General features: G+C 43.8%; 2 protein-coding genes across 3 annotated transcripts in view; both read right to left on the bottom strand.

The window, feature by feature from the left end:
• LSS (lanosterol synthase) overlaps window positions 1-12,448 on the bottom strand; it is a 119,103-nt gene extending 106,655 nt beyond the window's left edge. Inside the window, exon 1 of the mRNA XM_082260376.1 lies at window positions 12,445-12,448. The gene's annotated coding sequence lies outside the window, so the exon portion shown is untranslated. The remainder of the gene's footprint in view (window positions 1-12,444) is intronic.
• LOC309557587 (uncharacterized protein C21orf58) overlaps window positions 1-23,938 on the bottom strand; it is a 41,110-nt gene that overhangs the window by 14,047 nt on the left and 3,125 nt on the right. For both annotated transcript variants that reach the window (XM_082260378.1, XM_082260377.1), the window contains exons 2-5: window positions 18,687-18,757; window positions 13,966-14,026; window positions 9,770-9,843; window positions 9,446-9,631 (exon numbers count right to left, since the gene is read on the bottom strand). In XM_082260378.1, coding sequence (XP_082116504.1) covers window positions 9,446-9,631; window positions 9,770-9,843; window positions 13,966-14,026; window positions 18,687-18,746 — 381 coding nt within the window. In that variant the 5' untranslated portion in view covers window positions 18,747-18,757. The remainder of the gene's footprint in view (window positions 1-9,445; window positions 9,632-9,769; window positions 9,844-13,965; window positions 14,027-18,686; window positions 18,758-23,938) is intronic.

Here is a 23,938-nt window from a genome sequence, read left to right as displayed (position 1 = left end):
CTGCAGGTGTAAGCGGGGCCTAAGTGGTGTACCAAACATATAGAAGAAACATGAGGCAGAGTGGCTTAGCCCTATTTTTATGATATAGAGATCAACAAAATTCAATAGTCATCCAACGTGGCACCACAATCAAAAATAATATTGGCCCCATTAAAGCTGTTAGGTGCACAGTTTCCTTGTCTGCAGAATACTGATAAGGAGGTAGACTTTATTCCACAGTGATACAAGTTCCACCTACAATTTCACTGTATCAGAGGAGTGCTCCATCGGAGGGGGCAGTGGTAAAGTTAACTGAGGATGGATTCCTCCAGGCCACTGCAGGATATAAAGGCCAGAGGCAATCTGTCTGGGACCGGTGCAGAGTGGACACCCTGAAACGGAAAACTATGCATCCCTACTTGTCCTGAACTCACAGCGGCAATCAGTCATTCCCTCATATTTATAGGTTCCCAAATCAAGATAACTGCCCAAATTTAATGGGGCTTCGGTATCCAACAGGAAATCAAGTAGGAGACGTTTCATCCTTATTGAACTCCTACCAACCCGAAGAGACGGCGCAGTTCTGCCAATAGGTTGGAGAAAATAACACAACCTGCACATGCCTACACAGGAGGAAGAATGGAGGAAAGTCTGGAAGAATTCATTTACACTGTAATATCAGTCAGGAACAAATTAATGCTGATGAAGTTTCCTGATAGGATACATACTGCCCAACCCAGGTTTCAGGAAACGGATTCATCTAAATGTGGCTAGCATGGTCTCCTTTATGTTCTTGGTTCTGCTTATCAGTCCTGCAATTTTTGGACATGCCTCGCACAATGAGACCTAAATTGACACCCCTTCTGCATCCATATTAATGTGTGTTTGTGATAGCTTCCATCTTTCCCAGCTATAAATGTAACATGTAAATGTTAAATGTAAGTTCCCATCATTCTAAGAAGCCCTCATGCACATGAACATGTTCATTGACTCCAGAATCATATCACCTTGTTGCCTCCCTGGATCTCATTGATCTCAAGATTTATATTTGTGTAGCACCATCTAGCTTAGTCTTCTATATTTAATGTACATAGCTGTAATGTAGGTACATTTTGGCCTGGCTAAGAGCTAGTCTGGGTCGAATCTGGGTCAGGGTGAGTGACTTAGAGAGGCTGAATTACTCAGCAGACAGCACTCTGGTGCCTCCTCCTACTTGCTGGTACATTGGAGAAGTTTCCAGTAGAATGGGAAGGAGGTTAAGAGGAGCTGCCTGGAGTTTTAAGGAGGGCCCCAGCAAATCTCAAGCATATGGGCTTGAAAGGGGGGGACACCTCCTAAGTACTCAGGGGTGAGGCCAGCCAGGAGACTCAGGTAGAAGATGGAGTGCTAAGAAGGCTGTCGGTGGTCCTTGAGGTTGCCCCCCCAGTCTGGGAGGGGGGGTGACCTTGGGCTTGGAGTTCGGGTGCTGGAAGGATCCCCCTCAACACACAGAGGAACCTTTTTCCTGGAGGCATGAAAACAAAAGTGAGGACAGCAGAAGCCAGCTAAGACGTCCAGGAGTTTCCAAGACAAGTCAGCTGGGTGGGCTGGTGAGTGAGCAGTCTGGCAGGACTGTGGGATGTAGCCAGGAGGGTGTAATGTTCTGGTACCTTTGGTACCCTAATTCCACTTTTCCTAAGTGTATGCGCCCCACCATTCTCTTTTGGTAAGGTGCGCATACACCTTTAAGACCGATGCTGTCATCGCTGGAGCGGCTATTTCAACCTCCGGCGGTCTCACTCACATGTTCGTTCAACGCCGCATAATCTGCCTTGAAGCTCTCATGCTTGCAAGCATACCTCGCTATCGGAACCACGCTGCTGATCCCTGTATCCCGTTACCGGATCATCCGCTCTTGCCGAACCTCTCCTCTACTACATTGCTACTAGTGATAAGTACCCCACAGGGGAAACCTCTATAACCTTCATACTAAAGCTTACACTATCTAGCTCTGCATACTAAGGACTATTACTACATCTGCATTAACTAAGATTGCTAGCTCTTGAGCCTAATACCATCTGCTCTTGCACTGGGTTGGTCTATCCTGTATGTTCACCTGCTACTCTATCATTTGCTACCATACATGATTGCTAAACCTATCTGCATCTCATCTGCTACTATCTTACTTTCAAGAACATTCCTTTCAAGTATCTGTCATCTACCATCTCTACCCAACCTGTCTCTTCAGCCTATCATCATTATATTACTATACATATAAGTCACTCTAGGAACATCTTATTGAGTGTGTGTATTTACTTGCTGAATTGAGACTATCCACACATGATGAGTCTTGGGAGTTGGGATTGGTGTCTCAGCGTTTCTCTACATGACTACTGAAGTGGAATATTTCTGCAGCTGTAAATCCACATTATACATAAAACGCAGGAGCGTTACAGATTGAACGAACCTCAAATGGATTCAGCAGATATAACCACTCAGGTGACACAATTAAAACAGCAAGTAACTGCGTTAATACACGCACTTGCTGAATTAAGAGAAGAAAATCAGGCTCTGACGCAGCAGGTAACCAGACTGACACAACTTACCACTGCTCAGTCCCCTGAACCCAAAATAAATCCTCCTTTGGTATTTACAGGCGATCGCAAAAAATGTCGCAAATTTAAAAACGCATGTGAGTTACTTTTCTTGCTAAAACCCCGTACCTACCTTACTGATCACATTAAGGTTTGTACTATTATTTCTTACCTAACAGGCGATCCTCGGGCCTGGGCAGACTCTCTTTTTGAGAAAAACGATCAGCTTCTCAAATCCTATACCTTATTTCTAGCAGAACTTACTAGCCTATATGATGATCCCAATAGGCAGAGTACTGCCGATCTTCAATTAAGGTCCTTGAAACAAGGTAGGAGACCTGTGGAAGACTTTGTCGCAGAATTCAAGAGATGGACCCTTGATTCAGAATGGAATGATGCATCTCTGAAAACTCAATTTAGGCTTGGCCTATCAGAGGCCGTTAAAGACGAGCTCGCCCGAGCGGATCTGCCAAAAACCCTGGATGCATTGATACAACTCAGTATCACCATAGATAGAAGACTACGAGAAAGAAAGGCTGAAAAAATGGGAATGCCATTATCCAGTTCTTCTCGGATTTCGGCCGATGACCCCGCTCCTATGGAGGTAGGAACCATACGCCCACCTCTATCAACTATGGAAAGAGCCAGAAGACGATCTGGTAATCTCTGCTTGTACTGTGCATCCCCGGATCACAAGATAAACGTCTGTCCCCTAGTCTACAAAAAGAAGGGTGAGTGTTCACATGTCCTCCTAGTTGGATTGACAACTTCAATTACTAACCCTTACCTTTTTGTTTGCTTAACATTACAGTGGGACCAGAACAGGATTACTACTAAGGCCATGATTGACACAGGATCTTGTGGAAATTATATTGACATACGTTTTGCTGCTTTAAATAAAGTCCCTATTATTTCTAAACCTAAACCTGTCTCAGTGAGTCTTATTAACGGTGTTCTTTTATCCTCTGGTCCGATCACTGATCAGACACAGGCACTCCTAGTCACTACTAACGGGTCTCATATGGAGACCACTACCTTCGATCTAATACCTTCACCCCACTTTCCCATTGTTTTGGGACTTCCCTGGTTACACACACATCAACCAACCATAGATTGGAAGGAACGGACCCTGGCCTTCCTCTCTTGCTATTGCGAGGGTACGTGTAACCTCCCGTCTTCCGGGAAGATCCTGTCTGTGGTGACAGATGAGATTGCACCACTATGTTATCAGGATCTCTCTGAGGTTTTTCTTGAGAAAAATGCTCAAGCACTACCTCCCCATCGAGACTATGATTGTAGTATTGATCTACTCCCAAATAGCAAATTGCCGTTCGGTCATGTTTATCCACTTTCACAGGATGAACTTTCCCATCTCAAAGAATATTTGGATGAGAATTTAAAAAAAGGTTTTATTAGACCTTCCACTTCTTCCACAGCAGCAGGACTCTTTTTTGTCCGCAATAAGGACTCAAGTCTCAGACCTATCATCGACTATAGGCAGTTGAATGCTATTACGATAAAAGATCGCTATCCTCTACCGCTTATCCCTGAGCTCATTGAGCAGGTGCGTGGAGCTACCTATTTTTCAAAATTGGACCTGAAAGGGGCATACAATCTCATTCGAATCCGTGATGGACACGAGTGGAAGACTGCATTCAGAACCAGATACGGATTGTTCGAATATCTTGTAATGCCATTCGGGCTATGCAACGCCCCTGCAGCCTTTCAACGATTTATAAACGATATTTTCAGAGACTTACTAGATGTCTGTGTTGTGGTATATCTGGACGATATACTTATATATTCACGATCCTTGTCTGAACACATAAGACATGTAAGACTAGTATTATCGAGATTGCTTGCACACAACCTATACGTGAAACTGAAAAAATGCTTGTTTCATAAAGAAGAGGTACTGTTTCTAGGCTACATCATATCCAAAACAGGAATCAAGATGGACATGAGTAAGATATCCTGCATTCAGGATTGGCCTACACCAACCACCCGCAAGGCGCTACAGCGATTCCTTGGATTTTCTAATTTCTACAGGAAATTCATCAGGAACTTCTCTGCCATTGTGAGACCCCTCACACAGCTCACTAGCATTAAGAGACCATTCAAATGGTCAGATGAAGCAAATAAAGCTTTTCACCTGTTAAAGACAAGGTTTACTTCTGCTCCCATACTACGCCATCCAGACCCATCCCTCCAATACATTCTGGAAGTAGATGCGTCAAACATGGCAGTAGGAGCAATACTCTCCCAACGACCAACTAACACTTCACCACTCCATCCAGTCGCCTTCTTTTCTAAATCCTTAAGCAGTCCAGAGGTAAATTACCCCGTGGGTGAAAAGGAACTGCTTGCTATAAAATTGGCTCTGGAGAATTGGCGACATCTACTCAAAGGCACCCGATTACCAATACTTATATACACGGACCATAAAAATCTTCAATATCTTCAGACTAACAAAACTCTCTCTCACCGACAGGTACGATGGTCACTATTCTTTCTAAGGTTTAACTTCCTAGTGACCTACACACCTGCAGATAAGAACAAAAAGGCGGATGCACTATCACGACTAACTGAAGAAAACTACTTTGAAATCCCTTCCGTTCCTATAATACCTCACAAGCGTATTATTGGAGTTGTCCGTTCTTTGAAGGAAGAGGTTTTGCATGGTATAAGTTTGGATTCACCCCCACCACAACTAAATACCGATGCAGAAGGCTTCCTCTACTACAACAACAAACTTTACATACCACCTACCATGCGCACCAAGATCTTGGAATTATCGCATGATGTGCCTATGGCAGGACATATGGGTATGACAAAGACTCTTAATCTGATTACCAGACAATTCTGGTGGCCTGACATGAAAACATCTATACAAAAATTCGTCTCTTCATGCAATGTCTGTGCCAGGTCCAAAATTGACACTACGAGACCATCCGGTCTACTATGCAGTCTACCAATACCCCAAACTCCATGGGAAGTTGTGTCCTTGGACTTTATAGTAGAACTACCTCCTTCCAAAGGATTTAATACCATCTTGGTGTCAGTGGACCATCTGACAAAGATGGCACATTTCATTGCTAATCGCAGACTACCTTCGTCCAAACAAACGGCAGAACTCCTGATGAAACATGTCTTTAAGTTACATGGTATCCCAAAAACTCTTCTGTCTGACCGTGGATCACAATTTATTTCTAAGTTCTGGCAAGAACTATGTCACATACTACGAATTGAGCGGAAGCTCACTTCTCCTTACCATCCGCAGACCAACGGACAGACTGAAAGAGTCAACCAATGCATCGAGCAATATTTACGTTGTTACACTTCTTACCAACAGGATGATTGGGTGGATCTTCTCCCTCTGGCAGAATTTGCCTACAACAACGCAACCCAGAGTACGACCAAGCAGAGTCCGTTCTACTTGAACTATGGGTTTCATCCCTCTATTCTTCCACCACGCATCCTTCCTTCAAATAACCCAGTAGCCTCAGACTATCTTACCCAAATAAAGGACTCTCTGGGTTTGCTTAATACTACCATTGCACACGCTCATAGTCAACAAAAGAAGTACTATGATCTTCGCAGAAGACCTTCTCCTCAGTATGCTATTGGGGACCTCGTTTGGCTCTCAACAAAAAATTTAAGACTGAAAATCCCTAGCAAAAAGCTTGGACCTCTCTTCTTGGGACCTTTCCCAATCAAGAAACTTATTGGAAAAGCTGCAGTACAGCTTACATTGCCAATAGACCTCAAAATACATCCCATTTTCCATGTGTCGCTACTGAAGCCCCATGTTCCTGACCAAGGAATAAGGCCTACTATCCCACTTCCTCCTCCTGTACAAGTTGAAGATGGAGAAGAATATGAGATAAAAGATTCTGGATTCTCGTATCCACAGAAGAAAACTTCAATACTTAGTTCGATGGAAGAACTATGGGCCCCAAGACGACACCTGGCTAAACACCTCTGACATACATGCCCCTAGATTAATCCGCAACTTTCATGCGAAGTACCCAGACAAACCAGCTCCAGAGGCCTTCAGGAGCCGGCCTTAAGGGGGGGGTACTGTAATGTTCTGGTACCTTTGGTACCCTAATTCCACTTTTCCTAAGTGTATGCGCCCCACCATTCTCTTTTGGTAAGGTGCGCATACACCTTTAAGACCGATGCTGTCATCACTGAGCGCCGCTGGAGCGGCTATTTCAACCTCCGGCGGTCTCACTCACATGTTCGTTCAACGCCGCATAATCTGCCTTGAAGCTCTCATGCTTGCAAGCATACCTCGCTATCGGAACCACGCTGCTGATCCCTGTATCCCGTTACCGGATCATCCGCTCTTGCTGAACCTCTCCTCTACTACATTGCTACTAGTGATAAGTACCCCACAGGGGAAACCTCTATAACCTTCATACTAAAGCTTACACTATCTAGCTCTGCATACTAAGGACTATTACTACATCTGCATTAACTAAGATTGCTAGCTCTTGAGCCTAATACCATCTGCTCTTGCACTGGGTTGGTCTATCCTGTATGTAAACCTATCTGCATCCCATCTGCTACTATCTTACTTTCAAGAACATTCCTTTCAAGTATCTGTCATCTACCATCTCTACCCAACCTGTCTCTTCAGCCTATCATCACTATATTACTATACATATAAGTCACTCTAGGAACATCTTATTGAGTGTGTGTATTTACTTGCTGAATTGAGACTATCCACACATGATGAGTCTTGGGAGTTGGGATTGGTGTCTCAGCGTTTCTCTACATGACTACTGAAGTGGAATATTTCTGCAGCTGTAAATCCACATTATACATAAAACGCAGGAGCGTTACAGAGGGCTAGTGAAAGGGGCAGCTGAAGCCAGGTGGGATGGCAGTGCCTGAAGAGGTGGTGCTGGGATCAGTAGCCACAGGGATGTAGCCTGGACACTGTATTTCTACACAACCCAAGGGACCCGAGGTTCCTGCATGTAAAGGGTATTTGCTACAAGATCTAAATGTTGCCTTTTTGCCAGATCAATTATCGGTGTGCCAGCCAGAATTTCTGTAAGCAAGTGCGCTGGAGGAAGCTGAGGAGTATGTATATAGACTGTATATAGGAGAATTGTCCCTAAAGAGTTCTTTAAAGTCACGTGGGCATCCCAAAATAATCCTATCCCCATTCAAGTTTATTAACCCCTAAATAAAACACATAAACAAAGTTGCTGGACTGTTTCCTGACTCAAGTGTGCCTGTGGAAATTTGGTGTGCCTGGTTGTGCAGGGTGGGGGATCGCTATTCACCAGGAGCTCCTACGTGGGGTGCGCTAAATTTGTAATGGAAAAAAAAAAAACTTTATTGAGAGATGGGGATAAGAAACACAAAAAAGCAATTAAGTTGAGTTAAGTAAATTAAGTTGAGTCAAACAGTTAATGTGGAAAAAAAGCCGATTAATTATTGTTTATCATACAGAGCAATAATAAGGAATGTTGCAGTATACTGTTTTGATTGTGTAGCGCCCTCCTAGGTAGGTGCTAGAGAAAGAGTATCGTTTTGGATCCTTTCTGCTTACCAGAAAGACTGCCAAGAAAATCTATATTGTTCTCTGCCTACCCGAGAGCAGGATCTGCTAGTTAGGTCTGCTCATGGTGCTCAGGTTCAGCTCAGTTTGTCTGAAGTGTTTCACACTGGTCCAATAGTGAGTCACAGGGCAGCCATCAGAAATGTCGGGGCCCCTTACACAGCTTTAGGCCTGGGCCCCTCTGGGCCTGACAACCAACAATCCCCACCACCGAATCCGCCCGCTGGCCATCCCACCGAGTCATTCAGTGCACCCACTTTTATTTTAAACACTCTTACAACTTAATATAGGAAAATTAATCCTATCCAGCAAAAAGACATCCCCATATATTCAGCAAAGAGACATCCCAATCCAGCAAAGTGACAGCCAAATCCAGCAAAGAGATCCCTTTGGTTGCATCAGCTTACTCTGCGGCTACACTGCTAGTTACTACAGCAGCAACAACTTGATCTCCTTGGTTAGGCCTGGGCGGCTGGACCCCTTGGAATGCCTGGGCCCCTTACATGTGTATGGGCTGTCCCCCCCTGATGGCAGCCCTGGTGAGTCATATTGGACATTGGGAGGAAACCTGACAAATGAGTGCACAGGCATTTAGTACAGACCTGGTGATTGGCAGAGGAAAGTGCCTCGTGCATGCTGGGATACTGTCTCAATGCCAAGGGTCCCGGAGAGCGGGTCCCGGAGGGAGGAGGCAGTCCCTCCTCTGTCTAAGTTGCCATGCGGCCTCAGGTGGTGGACCTGAGGGCCTGAGAGTTAGAGAGGAACTGAACCCAGATGTCCTGCAGAGCTGAATGGAAGGAAGACACTGGAAAGGATCTGATTCTGCATACAGTGAGTACAGATCCGTGTCAAAGGACCTGTCCTGAGAGGGATATTCCTTCAGCTAGAAGAGTTAGTGGAGGGGTGTCAGTCAAGGGGATGCTAGAGAGTGTTCTGAAGATAATGTAGTTACATCAAGTCTGCTGGAGAGAGCAAGAAGACTTCACCCCTTCCATACACGTGGCAGTATGGGTAAAGCAGTGTGACTGCTTCCACAAGTAACCTAGTGAGGCCATGTGAGAGTTGCCCTTATCCAATGTACATAGTTCTAGTTGGAGTATCCCACTGTTCCCTTCTCCAATCCAAGTTCCACAATAAATACTAAAAACCAACACCCCTGGACTGTTTATTGAGTAACGAGCCATTGAGAGTAAGAATGGATGTGTGAACTGCACCCTAAGTGATTGCAGGTAATCAGAGGAGGCCCAACAAGTCATCATACAGCAAGCCTTACAGGGACAATGCTACAATTGTAATCAGACACTTGTACCCATACCTGCTGCTGAATGATCCTGGGAGGCTCTGGTGGAGGAGGAGGAGGATAAAAGCGTACTGGTGGTTCTGGTGGAGGTGATGTATGATAAATATGCATAGGGGCTGCCACAGGTTCTATACTGATCTTTTTCCTGCGGGTCCCTTCCCAGGTATGTGGCCGGGCTATTTCTTCTAGGAGGTGTTGTTCCTGCAAATGAAAGCATAAGAATCACATTTGGGGAAAACAAATATCTTTTCATTCAAGGACTGTATTTGTGATGATGTTAAAACTGTCACACATCCCGGTATTTAGTTGCTGTGTTGTGCAGCGATTTATTATACTCACTCTCAGTTTGTGCAGCAAATCCTTCCTCCTGCGTAATGCAGATTGTAGAGCGTCCTCCTGTCCATCATAACTCCCTGAAGACAAAGGAAAACCATCACAGCACTACCAAAGTAACATAATCCTGCACATGCTACAGCTCTGCATGAGGTGGATTTACATGTGTTGTATAGAGACATCGCCCTGTTTCTAGCAACCAATTATCACCTTTCTTCCATCTTCTAGCCCACACTAAATAAAAAGACAGCTCAAATATAAAGCGGAACTAAACCTTCTTTTTCTTTTCTGCCAAGGAAGCTGTCATCTTTGTCTCCGTTTGGACTTCAACTAGCATGATACTGCACATGTGATCAGTTATGACACCAGCCATTTGATGGTTTGACAGTTCACACTGCCGCGACTTGGGATCTGACTTGTGAGACCCCAAGTCACATGACAAGTCGTGCTTCATTAATGGCAATGAAACCGTTCTAATCAGTGCGACTCACGTCGCTCTGACATAGAAAAAAGTTCCTCCAATACTTTGGGGCAACTTCATCACGACTTGCATTGACTTCTGTTAAAGCCACAATGAAGTCGTACAGGGATTTCGTCTTCAAAGTGACTTTGAAGCCAAGCTGGTGTGAGCTGCCATTTAGCAATATAGCTGATTTTTGAAAATTTTAATTTGATGGGTTTAGTTCCGCTACATAACTGACGCACATGAAAACTGATGTCATCGTGCATAAAAACTCACTGAAACGTGCATGAAAACTGATGTTATCATGCAAAGCTTTCCCATGAGTTCCATGCACATGGTATAAACGAACCCTAACTGATATGGGTAACACAGACACTTACCTTAAAGTAATAGTTCATCTTTACCAAAACACTGCCAATGCAGGCAAGGGGTGACTGTAGATAAAAACAAACTATGCAGCTTTGGCCAAAGTTGAGTTATGCCCTTGCTATGGGCGTAGGACATTTAGATACCCCCTGAATCATACAAAAATGTGATGCGCCAGAAATATAAAATCAAAAAGTGATGACAATAAATCATATCCAGTTCATAAGGCACATAGCAATGTGTGTGCTTCCAATAAAATGATATAAAGAGTGTCCCGTGTTCAGATGAAGAAAATCCAGTGATGAAAACAACTTGTAATCACCAATATAGTGAATCCCTCCACCAGGTGAATCAGCCTCTCACCTTTCTGAAGGACCCAAACGGGCCAGCAATCACATGTATCATTGATCAGACTTCCAGGAAAGAGCCACACTATATTGCACCTCGAGGGATCCCGGGACATATAGAAAACAGATGAAGAAATCTAGTGCTCTCCGCTTACTAATGAGGGTATGCTTTATTAGAGAAAGGCAGATCAACTCACATTTGTCGGGCACTCAGCTGTGCCTGCTGTATAATCGATGTCAGCGATCTGTTACCAGAGAGAGACTCTGCGTCGGCCACGCACGCTCCGCCCCCCTATACGCGTTACGTCGAGCGTAATGCTCCTTTGACTTCCTTTGACCCCTACCGAGGAAGTCAAAGGAGCATTACGCTCGACGTAACGCGTATAGGGGGGCGGAGCGTGCGTGGCCGACGCAGAGTCTCTCTCTGGTAACAGATCGCTGACATCGATTATACAGCAGGCACAGCTGAGTGCCCGACAAATGTGAGTTGATCTGCCTTTCTCTAATAAAGCATACCCTCATTAGTAAGCGGAGAGCACTAGATTTCTTCATCTGTTTTCTATATGTCCCGGGATCCCTCGAGGTGCAATATAGTGTGGCTCTTTCCTGGAAGTCTGATCAATGATACATGTGATTGCTGGCCCGTTTGGGTCCTTCAGAAAGGTGAGAGGCTGATTCACCTGGTGGAGGGATTCACTATATTGGTGATTACAAGTTGTTTTCATCACTGGATTTTCTTCATCTGAACACGGGACACTCTTTATATCATTTTATTGGAAGCACACACATTGCTATGTGCCTTATGAACTGGATATGATTTATTGTCATCACTTTTTGATTTTATATTTCTGGCGCATCACATTTTTGTATGATTTATAGTTTATTGTGATTTGTGAAACACGATTGGTGCATGCTGCCGGACACCACTATTGATTTATAAGTTCACACACCTGATTTATGCACAGTGAATTGGTGTCGAGTTATTTTATCACATATAATAGGTTTGCGCTGATAGTTTTTTTGTATTTCATTAGATACCCCCTGAAGCCTGACGGAAAAACTCTCAGAGATGGTATCATCCTGGCCTGCCTTGTTGCTAGGATGTTGCTAAGAGACTCTAAGCGGTTACTGTTCACCTTTAACATCTGTGAGCTGATTAATGTTAAGAAAAAATCATCTTCAAGCTGCACAATAAACTTGCACAGTTGAGTGGACTGAGTATATAAATTAAAGCGGAGTTCCACCCAAAAATGGAACTTCCGCTCATTTGCTTCCTCCCCACCTCTGGTGCCACATTTGGCACCTTTCAGGGGGGAGGGGGGGGAACGGGTACCTGTTTTTGACAGGTACCCTTCCCCACTTCCAGGAGACGGCGCCGCGGCGCCGTCCCTCTGAAGTTTGGCCCCCTCCTCCTTCCCCCGCTTGCGAGCCATTCCAAATGCGCAGCACACTTCACGCATGCGCATTAGGGACCCACCCGTGAAGCCGCAAGGCTTCACTGCCAAGTTCCCTCACCGGCAATGGCATTGGCAGCACCCGACAGCCGATGGAAACATTGGCTGCGGACCGACATCGCTGGACTCCAGGACAGGTAAGTGTCCTAATATTAAAAGTCAGCAGCTACAGTATGTGTAGCTGCTGATTTCTAATTTTTTGAGGGAGAGGGGTTGAGGCTGGAACACCGCTTTAAGTCAACTGAGATACAAGGAGAGAGGTGCAGACAGATAGCTGCAATGATGGTTTACGGTGTTTGCAGGAAAATAATAGCAACTGGGCCATTTAAACCTTTTGTTTTAATGATATTATCTGCACTATAGGTGGCCAGAGCCACCGGTAACATTAAAAATTGCCCAAGCAGCACAAAATAGCCCAGGGCCCATTCACATCTCTGAATTTTATGCATTGTGGCAGTTTTTATTCATTTTTACATGGTACCATACATCTATCGCATTTGGACCAAAGACAAAGAAAACTGAATTTTTTTAAAAAACACCACACGAAAAAGGTAAAGATGGGAACTGTGCTTAAGGTGGTTGTAAACCCTTACATATACCCAGTGAAGTAACTGGTCTCAGGTGATACAGAGAGATGAAAAAAAATCCTCCTACACAAGTTGTACCTGTTTATCTGCAGTCTTCTCTTCTCCACATCCATTCAGAGTTCTGAATTCATAAGCATGGCTGAGAGTTCAGCCAAAAGGGGGCAGAGAGCTGAAGTTACACTCTGCAGAGCTCAGTGAGGAGAGCTTTGACAGCTGATTGGAAGGAAGGGACACGCCACCCTTCACACAGCTCTCATGAACAGAGCTGAGGCTGTCAATCAGCTGGAGTACCCTCCCCTGTCACCATTTTTCTCTTGGTGTCAGAAAGACTTGTCACAAGTGATTCATGCTGATAGCAGAGGAATGAAGCAGCAGACAGAAATTAAACTAATGCTGGACATACACTATAGGAAAAATCGGCCAAAATTCGGTGATTTGGATATTTCCGATAAATTTGGATTTGGACATTTCGTTAGTTTTTTTGGCCAGTTAATGGGCACAAATAGGTAATTAGTTGTGACATTTTTGAGCAAGAAAAAAACAAAGAACAAGTTTGGAAATTTTCTGCTGAATGAACGATAAATTGAAAGTTATTGTGTTTCTTGTCCAAACTGTTTGCACTAGGTATATGTGAAAAAACGAACAAAAAACTGATTAATTTATGTCCATTGAACAATTTATCGGTCATTACATGATGGCACTGTTGTTTGCTCTGACAGCCGAGTGTTCGTTTTTCGAAAATGAGTATAAACTATTTTTTGTAAAGTGCATGGCCAATATAAGTGCTTTTGATTGAGACAAGTACACTCTATAGAGGGATATGCTTTGTTCATATTTTATGTATAGGGTTTACAAGCACTTTATTAAAAATATATAAAAGATAGTACGCAGCTAAAAGATAGGACTACTAGGTGAGAATACTTTTTGCACAGGTAAAATAATAATTATCCATTCTCCAAGTCTAGGATTCGTTTTCTATTCTTACTTGCTGTTGTAAGTTCTGTATCAGATGAATCATCAGCAATGTCACGCTCATTTTCTAATCTCTGTGAACAAACATCAAAAGCTTACTCTATTAATTCATAGTTATCAATAGTTACACATTATTTCATATGCTTTTACAATTAATTATAAGCATTCGGAAAAACTGAAAAATCTGACATTTCGAAAGCATTTTTTCTTATTCCAGATTGTTGATTGTATGGCTGAATTTGCAATGCACAGACATCGCATGTGATTTGCATATCAGTGCAGTGCGAATCACATGCTATGTCTGACATCGCATATGTGTAAACCGGCACTAATAATTTCCTCCATTCAGTGGGGATGGAGGAATCTCCTCTGCCAGTTATTGTATTCAGACAGTCAGCACCTCCTTTTGTCTGAAAATCCAAACAATGACTACATCTGATTGGATGCATTCATTGTACAGCAGGCATTTCTATCTTCCACCTTCTTTGATTTTTCATTTAGCTCTGGTTCACACTGCTGCGACTTCGAATCCAGCATCCCTGCGTGACTTCATCGTGGCTTGCATGTGACTTCTTTATTAGAAATCAATGCAAGTCATACTGAAGCTGCACCAAAAGTAGCTCAGGTACCTTTTCTAAGGCCCCTTTTTACACTTGTGCGACCTAAATCGCACAGCTTTACTGCTATTTTGACTGGACTTGAAGCAATGCCTGTGTAATCTTGAGGTCTATGGACCTCAAAAAGCCTCAAAGTCAGACCAAAGTAGTGCAGGGACTACTTTGAAGTCACACAGATATGAACGGTACTCATTGAAAATCATGGAGTACGACATGTCATTTGACTTTGCAGTCCCAAGTCGCAGGACAAGTCCCACAAGGGTGAAAGGGGCCTAAGTCGGAGCAACTTGAGCTGCACTGATTAGAACGGTTTTATTGCCATTAATAGGGCGCGACTCTGAACTCTCAAGTTGCATGACAAGTCGTGGCAGTGTAAACCAGGGCTTAAAGTTTGTAGAGCCAGGCGGTGCCCATATGGCTACTTATGGTTCAAATTTTCACAAATTAAGCAGACATTTACCAAAACTGTGTAAATTTCTGCTTAATTTACACAGAATTAGGGTGTAATTCTGTTTTTGGGTGGCTTCACACTGCTCCAGTATGATCTCACTGCACTTTGGGCAAAGTTCACCTAACCCGCGGTTTCCATGCGGGTTAGCTGTGTTTTGCCATAAACTTCTATGATCTCCTGCCGTTTTAGTGCAGTTTCAGAAAGTGCACCAAGGATGCAGCATGCAGGAGTTTTGCTGCACTTTTTGAAACTGCATGAAAACTGCAAGGCCGCATAGAAGTCTATAGAAAAGCACAGCTAACCCACAAAAAAACGCAGGTTAGCCATTAGTCTTTAAAAACGATTATGGTAAATTTGTGATGAAACTATTATGTTAATATTCTTCATCAGCCACACGCAGTTCATTAAGCGGTATTAAACCCAAAATCAAAAATGCAATATATTGCAGTTACTAATCTTTAGATGTGGTGGCTGCATTCGTTTTATTTTATAAGGCTGTTGTCCCCTGGTTGTCTGGTCAGTAACATACCTCCTGTATTAGAGTCCCTCCACGGATGAATGAGCACAGGGGCACAGAAGACAACTGCATTGTTAATATGGGTGAAGGGTGAATTGCCACCTCACCCCTTTAATCCAGGACACATAATAATTACACAGGTTCTGAGGCTGATATAATGCACATAAGCACCAAGTGAGTTTAATTACTGCCTTAATCAGCCACAGAACCTGTGTAATTAATGTGTGTCCTGGTTTAAAGGGATGAGGTGGCAAACCTAGTTGAGGGGCATGTTAGATGAACTAGCAGATTTACATACACTAACAAATTGAAGCCAAACTCCAGCTCACACTGCAGCTATAGCAAACATTTTTTTCCTTTTGGGATAAAGATTTTACATAAATCAATAAATACCGGTAACTAAAAGCTGATCATTGTCAAGCACCTCTGTCACTGGTAAATGCTTTGTCTCAACACTCTTAACTGATACATCTGCAGGAAAGCTTGTTCTATGGAAATTAACAGACTTAAGCTGGCCATACGTGGGCTGAAATTTAGGGGGTTCAACAGGGACAAGCCTAGACAGAGGAATTTTGATCCATGTTTTGGAAGAGAGATTGCACAAAAGTCAATCTACTGGTCAACTTCTGTACAACAGCCCTGTTGAATTATTACCTCTCAGTCAGCGTCGCCAGCTATAGCCAGCAGCACCGATCAGTGTATTTTGAGGCGGTGAAGTCTCCCCACTATCAGAAAACAATACCTCAGCGGGAAGGATTCTCCCATCCACACTGAGTGAGTGGATGGGGAAATAAAGTCAACTTTTTTTGTTCAGCTTGCTGGTTAAATGAAAAAATTGTATCATCTATGGGCTCCCTTACTGGCCAGATCACCAGGTGAAAATAAAAGAATAAAACGCAAATAAGAAAACAAATGTAGCCATCACCTATAAGAATGTGTAACCTCCAATATAATAATGCCCCTTTCACACAGGCAGACCGTTCAGATCCGCCTGTTCGTTTTTTTGGCGGATCTGAACGGATGCGCCATGCATTCCTATGGGGCATCGGATGTCAGCGGAGACATGTCCGTTGACATCCGCACACAACGCCGAGACACAGCTGTCATCCTCCTGCTCAGCGGAGGATCGGCGGATCGATCCCCCGCTGAGAAAAGCGGAGTACGTCCGAAGGACACTAGTGTGAAAGAGCCCTTAATGTTTGTTTTTGGGTTGAATATCACTTTAACCACTTGCAGACCGCCCCACACACTTATACTGTGGCAGGGCGGCCGCTCTGTGCCAGATAACGTACCTAGTACGTAATCTAACACTTCTGGGACTGGGGCACGTGCGCCACCGGCAACCCACTCCCACTGTGATTGGATGCCGAGACCTGCTGATCGTTTGGGAGACGTCGGTCTGGCTATGTAAACAAGACAGACCGCTGTTCTGTGAGAGGGGAATATACTGATTCTGTGTTTTTGCTAAGCAGAAACACAGGATTGTTAGCTTCCCCCAGTCAAAGCACCCCCCACACAGTTAGTAAGCACTCCTTAGCAACACATATACCCCTTTAATTGCCCCTGATGTTAACCCCTTCCCCATATTTTTTACAGAGATATATAGTAACGAAGTAGAACTACTTAAGTACTGTACTTAAGTACCAAAATGCGGTATCTGTACTTTCCTAGAGTAGAATTTTTTTCTCCTACTTCTACTTTTACTTCACTACATTTTTTCGATGATTTCGATACTTCTACTCAAGTATTTTTTTTTTGTGCTGCATAGTTACTCGTTACTTTTAAAAAAATTACCACTGCCAGAACAGTAGATGGCAGGTTTCATGAAGTTCAAAAAAATGTGTATAATGTCATTTGTAAATCAGCGCATAGGAAAATAAAGGCTGTGTATAATAAAAGCTGCTATACCAAATCTTTCCAATAAAAAGAAAATATGAAACAAACAAATAAATGGTGCTACAGCGCTTAAAGTGCATCAAGAAACTACTAACAAACACAGGTTAATCATTTGAAATAATAAAAAACAATATGATGTTCAAACTTTTGACTTCTTTCTTTAATAACTACATAACACAGTACTTGTACTTCTACTTTCAGTACTTGAGTAGAAATTTTTTTTCAAAACTACTGGTACTTTTTACTTTTAGTACTTAAGTAGCAAATTTTTTGAAAAAACTACTTGCAATACTTAAGTAAAAAAAATGTTGAATACTTTAGTACTTCTACTTAAGTAACTTTTTCTGCGAGCACTTCCACTTCTACTTAAGTAACTTTTTGATCGAGCACTTGTACTTTTACTCAAGTAGAAATTTCGAGTACTTTATACAAGTCTGATTTTTTAGCACTGATCACTGTGTTACTGTCACTGGTCCCCAAAAAGTGTCAAAAGTGTCAGTTAGGTGTCTGATTTGTCCACCGCAATATCGCAATCCTGCTATAAGTCGCTGATCACAGCCATTACAATTAAAATAATAAATAAATAAAAATGTCCCATAGTTTGTAGACTTTATAACTTTTATGCAAACCAATCAATATACACTTATTGGCATTTTGATTTGTAGCAGAATACATATTGGCCTAAATTGATGAAGAAATTTGCTAATTTACATTTTTTTTTTTTTTTTTGGTATACAGTATTTTATAGCAGAAAGTAAAAAATATATTTTTTTTTCCAAAATGGTCAGTCTTTTTTTGTTTATAGTGCAAAAAACTGCAGAGGTGATCAAACACCACCAAAAGAAAGCTCTATTTGTGGGGAAAAAATGATTAGGGTACAGCGTTGCACGACCGCGCAATTTTCAGTTAAAATAACGCAGTGCCATATCGCAAAAAATGGCCTGGTCATGAAGGGGGGTAAACCTTTCCGGAGCTGAAGTGGTTGATGAAACCAAACGTTAAGGACAGGTCTACACAAAACAAATAATTTTAATTTTAATTTTTGAAGAATGTCCTTGGATTTAAGGCGTTAAAGGAAATTATGCTAAAGGTGCAGTTGTTCTGTAAGTAAAAAATTATTTTCTGTTAAATGTTCACTGGGATACATAATGCAATACACAATAAAAGTCGACAAAACAAATGTTTTACACACAGTTTGGAAGCTGAGACACCTTTGGACAAGACGGTAAAAAACTTAAAGCTAATGTCCTCACCTTTTCCAGTAGTTTGAGTTTTAGCCTAGTCATATGATCTATCAAGGAGGGGTCCGTCATCCTTTATTTTGCTGTAAATGAACAAGCAATAATGAATACGAGATTTTTTACAGTCAAGCCAAATAAGCCGATTCATACCAGAACGCGGTTGGGGAAACCAGCGGTCTTTGCTTTGGAAGAATAAATCATCTGTAATGTTGGATGTCCCACATGTATTGATGTTGCTGCCTTACGTAAAACCATCAGAATAATTCTTACATTTTAAAATTGGGCGCCTCAAGACTGTCCATAATTTTGGAGGGTGCTTTGAGATTGTCCATAAATTTAAAGGGTGCCTTGACTGACGATGGGTTGAGAAACACTGCACTAGCAAGTATACAACATTTACTGAACACGAGTTTTATAAAGTCTTTTTTTTTAAAGTAATCAGTAATGCAATATCATCGCGTTATCATAGTGTTTGATCTGCAAGGCCCAATCTCTTAGATCAGGGGTGGGGAACCTTTTTTCTACCAAGGGCCATTTGGATTTTTGTAACATCATTCGGGGGGCCGTACAAAATGTATGCATAAATGTAATAGGCATTGATTTGCGGCAAAAAACTCTGTAAAAAATTGCGTGACTTTGAGGTCACAAAAGTGTGAAAGGGGCCTTCAGTAATCAAGGTATAGTGTGCCCCCTTTCAATGCAGACTGACCACAGCGTGCCCCCCTTTCAATGCGGAGTGATTGACCACAGCGTGCCCCCTTTCAATGCAGAGTGATTGACCACAGCGTGCCCCCTTTCAATGCAGAGTGATTGACCACAGCGTGCCCCCTTTCAATGCAGAGTGATTGACCACAGCGTGCCCCCTTTCAATGCGGAGTGCCCACAGCGTGCCCCCTTTCAATGCGGAGTGCCCACAGCGTGCCCCCTTTCAATGCGGAGTGCCCACAGCGTGCCCCCTTTCAATGCAGAGTGATTGACCACAGCGTGCCCCCTTTCAATGCGGAGTGCCCACAGCGTGCCCCCTTTCAATGCGGAGTGCCCACAGCGTGCCCCCTTTCAATGCGGAGTGATTGACCACAGCGTGCCCCATTTCAATGTGGAGTGATTGACCACAGCGTGCCCCCTTTCAATGCGGAGTGCCCACAGCGTGCCCCCTTTCAATGCGGAGTGCCCACAGCGTGCCCCCATTCAATGCGGAGTGCCCAGAGCGTGCCCCCTTTCAATGCGGAGTGCCCAGAGCGTGCCCCCTTTCAATGCGGAGTGCCCAGAGCGTGCCCCCTTTTAATGCGCAGTGCCCAGAGCGTGCCCCCTTTTAATGTGCAGTGCCCAGAGCGTGCCCCCTTTTAATGTGCAGTGCCCAGAGCGTGCCCCCTTTTAATGTGGAGTGCCCAGAGCGTGCCCCCTTTCAATGCGGAGTGATTCGCCACAATGCAGAGTGAACAGCATGCCAAGCCCCAGTGCACTTGCCTGTTGTAGCGGCGGCCGGCTTCCTCTCTTCAGTCCCCGTCTCTTCGAGTCCTCCCGCGTCCCGCCTCCCGCCTCCTCCTCGGCCAATGAAATTGGCCGAGGAGGAGGCGGATCCGTGAGACAGTAGTGAATTTTCATTCGCTATTGTTACACAAATGGGCGGGCTCGAAGCGCACTGCTCTGCGCCTCGGGTCCAGCCTTTTCGGAGATTCACAGTGTCAGAACGGAGCCATCGGCTCCTTCTGACACAGCGGCATGGATCGCGGGCCGGACAGAAGGATAGTGCGGGCCGCATACGGCCCGCGGGCCGGAGGTTCCCCACCCCTGTCTTAGATTGTAAGCTCTAACGAGCAGGGCCCTCTGATTCCTACTGTATTAACTACTTGCCGACCAGTCACGTTGACTGTACTGCGGCAAAGTGGCTCGTTCCCGTCTAGCGGCGTAGACCTACGTCGCTGGACTCCTCCCCTTGTGGGTGGCGCGCGCGCGCCGCCAGAGGCTCGCTCCCACTGTATTCAGTCACAGCGGGAGTCGGGCCAGGGGAGGAGCGGTGGCGATCGCCGCCGCTCTTCCCCGATCGTCGGGGAATCGAGTCTGGAGATCCGCCCGCTTGTGTAAACAAAGCGGGCGGATAGCCTAAGTGACAGACAGGGTCAGATTGCAGGGTTCAGCATAGCTGAACCTGCGATCTGTCCCTGTGTCACTCAGTCACCTCCCCCCACACACGTCAGTAAGCACCAGGCATACATTAACCCCTCCCTCTCCAATAAAATTAAACCCTTCCCTGCCAGTGTCAGTTTTACAGTAACAGTGCATATGTATAGCACTGATTACTGTAGTAATGTCACTGGTACCCCCAAAAGTGTCAAAAATGTCAGTCAAGGGTCCGACCTGTCCGCCACAATGTCGCAGTCCCGCAAAAAATAATTGCAGATCGCCGCCATTACTCGTTCAAAAAAAAAAACACCAAAAATGACAGAAATCTTTCCCTTAGTTAGTAAACGCAATAACTTTTCCGCAAACCAATCAAAATATGCTTATTGTGATTTTTTTTTAACAAACATAGGTAGCAGAAAAAAAATTGGCCAAAAATTTAAAAAAATTTAGATTTTTACATTTTTTTGGGGGGGGGGGGGGGAATTTCATATAAAAAAATTTGAAAAATATTGTTATTTTTTCAAAATTTACGCTCTTTTTTTGTTTATAGTAAAAATCGCACAGGTGATCAAATACAACCAAAAGAAAGCTCTGTTTGTGGTAAAAAAGGGACGTAAATTTCGTTTGGGTACAGCTTCGCACGACCGCGCAATTGTCAGTTAAAGTCGCACAGTGCCGAATCGCAAAAAGTGGCCTGGACGTAAGACAGCAAAATCCTCCGGTGGTAAAGTGGTTAAAGTGTATTGTATTTGTACTGTTTACCCTCCAGTTGTAAAGCGCTGCGTAAACTGTCGGCGCTATATAAATCCTATATAATAATAATAATAATATCAGCAAGACTCACAAGTGAAACTATCTTCTAAAATATAAAGCTGATATAAGAAGTGGCCTGAAAACTTACTAGCTCACATTGCATTTATTGAAATAAGCCACAAAGGATCACCATGATTTGAGAAAAACCCCATTCTGTTACTGGGAGTGAGGTAATAGAGGTACACTGGGCTGGTGGAGTGGGCCCTGGCTCAGCACATCCCTCCTAATGTAAATATACAAGTTACAGTGTGTAGCGACATGGGACAAGTCGATTTTCAGAGGAACTCTTTTATTGCTGCACACAGTAAAGCTAATTTCTATGTCAGGGGAACTGCCCTAACTGCTTATGGACAGCCCCACATAAATATACTGCGCCAGGATGGCCCTCCTGCTCCAAATGACGTACCTGTATGTTTTTTTGTGCACTGGGTCTTTCTCACGCACGCACACCGCAGGCTACCCGCTCCTGCTGTGATCGGACACAGCAGGAGTCAATCAGCGGGTCCGGCAGACCCGATGTTCGCTGGGACCCGGCGATCGTTTGTGAGAGAGGCAGAATGGCGGTCTGCCTATGTAAACAAGGCTGACTGCCGTTCTGTGAGAGGGGAAGATGGAGATCTTGTGTTCCTACTAAGCAGGAACATGGATCTCTGTCTTCCCCTAGTCAAAGCCCCCCCACACACAGCTAGAAAGCACTCCCAGGGAACACATTTAACCCTTTAAAAGAAACAAATAAACCGCGCTCTTGCATCATGAAATACATATCACCATAGTAAATAAACAATAGTGAATAAACAAATTAATAAATACATCTTCATTTAAATAAAAATAAAATAAAAATTGTAAAGTCCATTTATAATCCCACACATGAATAGCATCCTCAGTTAATTCACCCCCATTATAGGGAGTCAAATTGCACATATGGGAAAATCCAAGATGTCATACATGAGGTCACAGGAATGAATTCAAACTGCTGCTGTCATCCATTCTATATATATATAAAAATTGTGTATTCAAAGCTCCAGTGTAGCCATATACAGAGGGAGAGGACGAAAGACGTTCATGGCACAGTATATCAAATCATTTATTTAAAAATGAAGGTTGTATTGCACTTACATCAAAGAAGACAAGGATCAGCAAGTATTTTATAGGAATCGCCGATTCCTGCGTTCCAGCTGACTAGAAATGACGTATCTCAAACACCACCCGATGCCGTTTCCTCAGTCTATGTCTGACTGTCTGACATCCTCAGGGGTTATGTGCTTGAAAAACATCTGACCAATTTTATATAGTTCATAACCAGCCTGGGCCAATCCGATTGAATCCTCAACCATCCTTAGGCCTCTTTCACACGGAGCGGACCGTATTGCGATCCGCTGCGGCATTTTTTTTTTTTTTTTAACGGACACGGATGACACTTGTGTCCGCATATCATCCCATCCTTTTGCGGATGATATACGGACATAATGTATGTCTATGGGATTGCAGATGTCAGCAGATGACACCATTTTGCGTCCTTTCCGTTTTTTAAACGGAAGAAAAATAGGGTTCTGTTCCATTCCAAAAAACGGAACAGAACTGAAAGGACGCAAATCAGATGTCAGCGGATGGTCATCCGCTGACATCCGCAATCCCATTGACATGCATTTTGCTATCAACCGCAAACGGATGGGGTGATATACGGACATACGTAACGCCCGTGTGAAAGAGGCCTTAGAGCCCATTCACACTAGCACGACTTGTGAGGCGACTTGTGTAGCCCCAGGTCGCCCCAGGTCGCTTGACATAACAAAAGCAATGTTAATCATTCAGTGCTGTCTTAATTGGCACTACTGAAGTCGCTCCGACTTCAGAAAAGGGTCCTGTACTACTTTGAGGCGACCTGTGATCCGACTTGTCCCATATACTTCAATGGGAGTCGCCTCCTTATCTTAATTGAAGCGACTTGTTATCAGACTTTCCAGGAAGAAGAAAGAGATTAGCCAGGCATTCCCCACATTGCAGCCATGCCTATATTATGGTATATAAAAATATATATATATATATAATGGTACATATATTCCATTATCTCAGGTTGGTCTTTGTGAGTGGCACTGGTGGACACAGATAAGTGGCACTGGTGGACACTGATTCGTGGCACTGATACGTGGCACTGGTGGACACTGATTCATGGCACTGATACGTGGCACTGGTGGACACTGATTCGTGGCACTGATACGTGGCACTGGTGGACACTGATTCGTGGCACTGGTGGACACTGATTCGTGGCACTGATACGTGGCACTGATACGTGGCACTGGGGGACACTAATTAGTGGCACTAATACG

This window comes from Pelophylax lessonae (assembly GCF_965119305.1).
Source record: "Pelophylax lessonae genome assembly, chromosome: 6".
Lineage (NCBI taxonomy): Eukaryota > Metazoa > Chordata > Amphibia > Anura > Ranidae > Pelophylax > Pelophylax lessonae.
This window is presented reverse-complemented; position numbering and strand designations above follow the sequence as displayed.